This window comes from Lipotes vexillifer, unplaced genomic scaffold, assembly GCF_000442215.2.
Source record: "Lipotes vexillifer unplaced genomic scaffold, Lipotes_vexillifer_v1.1 scaffold397, whole genome shotgun sequence".
Taxonomy (NCBI): domain Eukaryota; kingdom Metazoa; phylum Chordata; class Mammalia; order Artiodactyla; family Lipotidae; genus Lipotes; species Lipotes vexillifer.
Window position 1 is genome coordinate 1,404,439 of NW_006772681.1, and position 8,170 is coordinate 1,412,608.

General features: G+C 40.6%; 1 protein-coding gene across 1 annotated transcript in view; it reads right to left on the minus strand.

Moving 5' to 3' along the window:
* The window catches only part of CTNNBL1 (catenin beta like 1), a 172,190-nt gene extending 164,671 nt beyond the window's left edge, over window positions 1-7,519 (minus strand). Inside the window, exon 1 of the mRNA XM_007447720.1 lies at window positions 7,317-7,519. Coding sequence (XP_007447782.1) covers window positions 7,317-7,346 — 30 coding nt within the window. The 5' untranslated portion in view covers window positions 7,347-7,519. The remainder of the gene's footprint in view (window positions 1-7,316) is intronic.
* Window positions 7,520-8,170: the final 651 nt, after the last annotated feature.

The following is an 8,170-nucleotide window of genomic DNA, read 5'->3' on the forward strand; positions in this document are numbered from 1 at the left end:
GATGAATGGATAAAGAAGATGTGGCACATATATACAATGGAATATTACTCAGCCATAAAAAGAAATGAAATTGAGTTATTTGTAGTGAGGTGGATGGACCTAGAGTCTGTCATACAGAGTGAAGTAAGTCAGAAAGAGAAAAACAAATACCGTATGCTAACACATATATATGGAATCTAAAAAAAAAAAAAAATGGTTCTAAAGAACCTAGGGGCAGGACAAGAATAAAGACGCAGACGAAGAGAATGGATTTGAGGATATGGGGAGGGGGAAGGGTAAGCTGGGACGAAGTGAGAGAGTGGCATGGACATATATACACTACCAAATGTAAAATAGCTAGCTAGTGGGAAGCAGCCGCATAGCACAGGGAGATCAGCTCGGTGCTTTGTGACCACCTAGAAGGGTGGGACAGGGAGGGTAGGAGGGAGACGCAAGAAGGAGGAGATATGGGGATACATGTATATGTATAGCTGATTCACTTTGTTATAAAGCAGAAACTAACACACCATTGTAAAGCAATTATACTCCAATAAAGATGTTAAAAAAAAATGAGGCTCTAGAGGTTATCATACTAAGTGAAGTAAATCAAAGACAATACCATATGATATCACTTATATGTAGAATATAAAATATGATACAAATGAACTTATTTACAAAACAGAAACAGACTCACAGACATAGAAAACAAATTTATGGTTACCAAAGGGGAAAGGGTGTGGGGAAGGGATAAATTAGAAGTTTGGGATTAGCAGATACAAACTATTATATATAAAATAGATACACAACAAGGTCCTCTGTACAGCACAGGGAAGGACAATTCAGTAACTGAGGTAACGGATTTGAATCCAACTTTCTTGAAGTCTAACATGAAAGCAAAGAGATACAAGCCAGCAAGCAGACAAGATATTAGAACAAAAGCTTTCCGAAAGAGCATATTTGAAGGCACATACTGGATCATTCACTCAGTCATTAAACAATGATTTATTAGGCATCAACTAGCAGAGAGACACTCTCTAGGTGCTGGTCCCTGCCTCTCAGTTCACTGCCTAGGGTGCAAGGGGGCACATAAATACAATGTATTTTGCGAGTATGAAAAGAACTCATCATGGGAGAAAGAGAAGATAAGGTTGCAAAGGGAGGAAGTGAACTTAAAAATGTCACTCAGAAGATGAAACAGAAAACACCCTGAAGTGGGAATATCAATAAGAATAGCAATTTATTTGTTACTTATAGTCCCCACTAACAGTAAGTAACTTCAAAAAGCACTAGTCTAAACTGTCATGCCAAAAGAGCCTATTTCATGATGCTGTAAAGTGACACCATGATTATGACAATATTCACAGAGTTAGAGGTAAAATGGGGCTACCAAAGAATGCCAAGATATATTTGAGCACAAGTGTCCAGGCTTCCAATAATGTTTCTTATACACACACCATCGACAAAAAAACAGAACAGAAAAGCTCAGTTATAAGCTACAACACAACCCTAAGAAAAAAAAGCAGATAATAAGAAGTATTAACAAACAATAAACACATGCAAGGGAAAAATGCTTATTAAAGCAAATGAACTAACACTTTATATACCTACTATATTAATGAGAAAAAATTAAATTATAACAACTAGTAGTATCGAGATTGCAGTAAAATTGGAACACACACTATTGTTAGCACTGTAAACTGATAAAGGATTACTTCCCCATGAGCACTGTGTATTGCTTGACATACCTGCAGCTGAGGCAACCCCATCATCTCCTGCCACTCCGCTCCATTCACTCAATGCTCTGAACATTTCACTCCCATGCTTTTGCTGTCACTAATCCTAGTCAAGAATGACTCTCCTCAGCCTCCTTCAGTACCCACAGAATTTCTATTCATTCATCAGGGCTGAGATTCCAATGTCAGCTCCTTTTCCTCAATGACCAAACCAAATCCATTCCCAGCAATACACCCCCTCTCCAGGCACATCCAATTGTTCCTTCCATTGTGCTCCCATAATACTTTATTCATACAGTTAGTTGTTGAAAGGTCTGTCTCGCTCCTTAACTATGAATTCTTTAAGGTCCAAGACCATATCTTAATCATTTTAGCCCATGCAATACTTTGCACAGGAGATGATGGCACATGATAATTACTAACGACAGATGTGAGGGGAAAAATGCCACATGAATAAAGAAGTTCACTGCAATACTATCTCCAAGAACAAAATCTGGAAACCACCTAAGTACTCGATTATAGAGGAGCAAGCTAGGGAAAAATGGCTGGTCTATCACTTGAGCAGAAAGTATGTAAACATTAAAAACAACATGAAGACTATGTAGAAACACAAAATATTTCTGGCAATGTTAAATTAAAGCACAGAACACAAAACAGTATGTATACAATGGTTATAGCCATGCAAAATACATAAGGACTGTGGGAATATAAAAATATTTTATTGGGGGCTTCCCTGGTGGCGCAGTGGTTGAGAGTCCGCCTGCCGATGCAGGGGACAAGGGGTTGTGCCCCGGGCCGGGAAGATCCCACATGCCGCGGAGCAGCTGGGCCCGTGAGCCATGGCCGCTGAGCCTGCGCATCAGAGCCTGTGCTCCACAATGGGAGAGGCCACAACAGTGAGAGGCCCACGTACCACACACACACACACACACACACACACACACACAAATATATATATATATATATATATTTTTTTTATTGGATTAGGGTAGTAGTTTCCCTTTTCTTGAATACTTTAATACGATTCCTGTCAGATTATTGTCATTAAAATTTTTTACTTCAAAAGAAAGAAATAAGAAGGGAAAAGGAGAAAGATTATAGATTCCAATAAGCCCCTGCAATCCAAGGAAATGCTATATTACTGACTGATAGGTGACAAGAGGAGTGGGTGTCTGCAATATTGCCAAAACCAAGGGTCCCTGACCCCAATCTGCCTCAAAGAGAATACTTCTCATGTCACAAAATAAGTCATTCCCAATGAGCCAAACTGCACTAAATGTGAATTCTTTATTGCAAAACTTCAAAGGTAAGAACTTTTTCCAGACATCTGTGGAATCAGTATTAATGAGGATGCCCTGGAGTTCATATACGTGCCTACGCAGCAGAAACTTCTCAGCCAAGGAACTGCTGGGCACACTTCTCGATGAGATGTCTAAGCCCGAAGGCATCAAAAAAGTACATTTCCATATTGGGAACATAACTGGTTTCCTCTTTAAGACATCTTCCATTTTCAAATGAATAGTTAACATATGTCAAGGATATAAGGCATATACTAAGGCACTTGCTGCCTAACTCTATTACTAGAAGAACCAATCTCAGCAGAAAATTGGAATCTTCCCCATCAAGTTGCCCCATAAGTGAAATTTAGAAGGCATCCAAAAAAACGTCAAATACTTTTAACAAACATTTTTGGCATTACATATTTTCTTTATTTACCTTAGTCTCTGAATTTTAGGAAAAGAACCAGAAGTCATATAGCTCGATCTCATTTTACAGTGATTAAAAAAATGATGTACAGAGAAGGGAAGTGACTTATCCTGAATCACCCAGATAAGTAATGATAAAGGTAGGATTAAAACTCAAATCTCTCAGATATTCAGCCCCAATTCATTCTTCTGCATCAAGCTTTTCTTATCCCTTGAAATCTCTGGAGCTCTTCACCTAAATAATCAGTATCACAGAATTTTAAAGCTAAAGGGACCTCAGAGAAACTTACCTAATCCCCTCATTAGGCATATAAGGAAACTGAGGCCCAGAAAGATTAAGTGATTTGCTCTCAATAGCTGGGATGGCAGGGGCAAAGTATAACTTAAGCTCAAAATACTGCGAACTAATGGCCATGAGAAGGGAGGTGAATGTCTCAGAGAAGATTTTAAGAGGAATGTAGATCATTCTAGACCAGGGGTGGGTCTCAAAGTGCGGTCCCTGGACCAGCAGCTTAAGCATCACCCGGAATCTTGTTAGAAATGCAAACTCTAAGGTCCCATGGGAGACTTACTGAATCAAACTCTGGGGGTGGGGATGTTCAAATCAGACCACCTTTGTCCCTGAGAAATGAACTTTAGTGGTCATATTGAGTCTACTTTGTAAATGACAAGTATAATCAAAAGCACTTAAGATTTATGCATTCTTCTATACATATACCATACTTCAACTTTAAAAGTTTTTAAAATTGGAAAACTAGATTTGGGTATTTGGTTGGTTCCAGTTCTGGCTCTGCTCCTTACTGGCTGTTTCATCCTGGGCCAGTAACTGACCTCTCTAGCTTGAGTTTCCTTTTCTATAAAATAGGCATGCCACCTACCTCAAAGGGCATGCTGAGAATTAATGTAAGAACATATCTGAAAGCACTTTAGTTCAGCACAGCACAGTGGTTAGGAACTCCAACTCTGAGGCAGGCACTTTTTTGTACCTCAGTTCCCCCATCTGTACAACAGGGATTTAAAACAGTACCTTCTTCATAGGGTTGTTATAAGGATTTAGAGAAATGATGCAGGCATGCAATGCATCTTTCATGTCTATAAAAAGTTTTCAAAGAGCTTTTGCGTCCATTAACTCAGGTAATCCTCATGACTTTCTACAAAAGCATGGGAGCATTTATTATGGACTAGATTCTAGACTGTACCATCTTTTAGGAACAGGAAAAGTGGGCACTGATCTTACAGACAGAAAAGTGCATGAGTAGCGCATGTGGGGAATGAACAGAGCTGGAAATAAGATCAGGATTCTGATTTCAACTCTTGTCACTACCTTGGCCCACAACCTCAGGGACGTCCCTTACCAAAATGGAGTTCACTTTTCATTTATAAATATGTGGGCTGAATGAGGTTATCTATAAGATTTCTCAAAATAAAATTCAAATTCCTTATCGTGGCCCACAGGAAGGCCTACATAGTCTGTCATCTGCCTACTTCTCCAACCTTATCGCTTATCATTCCCCTGCTCATTCACCAAGTTCCAGCTACATCAGTCCTCTTCCTGATCTTCTAACAGGCTGCACCAGCTTCTATTTTAACAACTCACAGCCTGTGTACCTGCTATTCATTCCCTCTGCCTTGATTATTCTACGCTTTTCACGATTGGCTCCTTCTCAACCATTGGTCCTTTAATGTCCGTTCCTCAAAGTCCTTCCTAGACCATATTATCTAAAATAATAGGTCCTGTCTCCTGCTCCCAGCGGTTATCTTTAGCAGCTCTGTCCAATAAAAATAATAATATTGAGGGCCACAAACAAGCCACATATGTAACTTTAAATTTTCTAGTAGCCACATTTAAAAAGTTTTTAAGACGATGATATTAATTTGAATAATTTTCTTTAAGCCAACATATCCTAAGTATTATCATTTCAGCATGGAATCAATATAAAAATTAATATATTTTACAGTCACTTTTTTCATACTAAATCTTGAAAATCCAGTGTGTATTTTACAGGTGTAGCAGATCTCAATTCTAACTAGCCACATTTCAAGTGTTCAAGAGTAACACGTGACCAGTGGCTACCACACCAAACAACACAGCTCTGTAGTATACCCTGTGTATCCTTCAAAGCACTTACCACGATCTGAATTTCTCATTTGTTTACTTTCTTATCCTGTTACTTCCCCACCAGATTATAAGTTCCACAAAAACAAGAACCTTGTCTGTTTTGTTCAATGTTGTATGCTCAGTAGATGCAGTACATATTCAATAGATATTTGTTGAGCAAATGAATGAACCTCTTCTAGCTTTAATATTCTGAGTCAGTGGGCTCATATGTAGGCCAAACAGGCATATAACCACTCATTCAACAACGCTCCTATTTCCTTTCTTCTTTCACATCCTATTACTGTCTTAAAAAGGAAATCACCTGGCTATATACCGCCCATTGCTTACAAGTTCTTTCCCACGATGTCTAGTTTCCAAGGTCAGTTCTATGTATACCGGCTGAGGGAATTGCATGAATATAATTGCTAACGTTTTTCAAACGTTTACCTTTTGACAAGCATTGGGCTGAACACTTTACATTTCACAGCAGCTTCAAAACAGACTTATATGATAGCTACTTTCTTGCCCCCATTTACAAGATGAGAAAATTGAGGCATAGAGAGGGTAAGTATTCTGCTCAAGGTTACAGTAGCCAGTTAGCAGCAAAACAGAGATTCCAAGCCATAGGGCTTCAGACTCATGGCTCTTAATCCCTTATTCTCTACTGCAGAGCTGTCCAATGGAAATGTAAGGCCTGCTATATATGTAATTTTAGTAGTGACACAAAAAGGCCAGTAGCTACATTAAAAAGTCAACAGAAATAGGTAAAACTTATTTTGAATATATTTTATTTCACCCATTACCCATATATGATTAATATGTGGGTAATGGGTGAAATATATAATTAATCAGTATGATCAATAATCAAAGTAATCGACATGATCATGTAATCAATATACAAATTTTACTTTTTTAATACTGATTCTTCAAATTCCAGTGTGACTTGACACTTAAGAGTACTTCTCAATTCAGACTAGTCCCATTTCAAGCGTTCGATAGCCATATGTGGCTAGTGGCTACCATACTGGACATTTAGGAAGTCAAAAGTGGCGGAAAAACGTTGAGCTGGGAGCCAAAAGATCTCATCTCTAATCCCAGCTCTTACTTGTTGAGTGACTTTGGACAAGTCCTTTCTACCCTGTGGGCCACTGTTTCCCCACAAGTACTCCAAGCAAGTGGGACAAGAAGATTCCGAGGTACCCATCCCATGCTGGAATGTCAAACATCTGTCAATAACTGCAATTAACATGGGTCCGGCTTTCCACACTTTAAAATCAGCTTTCACATCCATTGGTTGATACAGTCCTGAAACAAACCTAATAGGTAGCTATTACTGTCTCCACTTTATACATCCAAAAGCTGAGGCTCGAAGAGGGCGACAGGACTTGTCCCAAAGCCACAGAGCCGGTCAGTAGAGAAGCTGGGGCTCAAATGCACGAACGGCCAGTGCTCCCCCACCACGACCACCAACTCAATGACTGGAGAAGAGAGTTTAAGGGGGATGGTTGTGAAGATAGTTTGGGGCCTTCAGAATAGTTGAAGGGAGCCAGGCCCCAGGGCAGGGTGAGAAGGAGCCCAGACTTTAGTTGAGAAGGGGCCCGGGTCTTGGGAAGAAATAAACTGTAAGAATCCAGGAGAAATTCGAGGGAGTTACGTGAAATGAGAGGCTAGGACCCGGGTGACAGGAAACGTGAGGGGACCCGGGGCTGAGATGGGAGAAAGTGAGATGAAGGGACTCTGGTCCTGCGACTCCTGCCCGGGTGAGAGGACGGTCCCCCCAGCCCTCCTCGTCCCTCATACCTGGTAGCTCAGAAGTTCGCCAACGTCCATGATTGCAGGTTCAGTCAACACCGTCTACTCTGATTCCCTGCACCCACGACCAAACCGTGGTCCCCACATGGGCGGCTCCAGCCACACGGCTGTAAAGCGCCTTGAGCAGGGGCCGCAGAGCCAATGAGGTAAAAGTGCTCGCGTCGCGCGAGCCGGCCACACTGCGGTAAAAGTGTGGCTTTTACGGCCACACTACCGTAAAGCGCGCTGCATTTGACAGCACTACTTCCTCCCGGAGCCTGAAGGGGGCGGGGAAAGGGGGCGGAGACTTGATGGAGGGTGGTGCGGTGAGAGAAAAGATGAAAGGAACTAAGGTTTATCACGCGCCTCTGGCGTGCAGGGTGTTTCCCTTGCGCTCTCACAATCCATTCAATGACTAGGCAGTTTTATCCCTCATTTTATCCTCAATTCGCAGATAAGGAAACTGAGGCATTGAACTGCACTGTCCAGTACTATACCCACTAACCACGTGTGGCTACTGAGAGCTTGAAATATGTCTAGTCTGAATTAAAATGTGCTATAATTGTAAATAAGATACCCATCGGATTTCTAAGACTTCTATTGATTACATGTTGAAACAATATTGGGGGTATATTGGGTCAAATAAAATATAAAATTAATTTCACCCATTTCTTTTTACTTTTTTTAATGTGGGTAGTAGAAAATGTAAGTTAGCTCCCTTTGTAGCTTCCATTGTATTTCTGTTGGACAGTGCTGTCTCAGAAAGTGTATTGTCCAACTCCATATAACTATTACTGCCTTCAAAACTGTTGGTGATCACACTTCCCTGTCTGGACTTCTGTTTATTCATCTGTGTAAAGGCC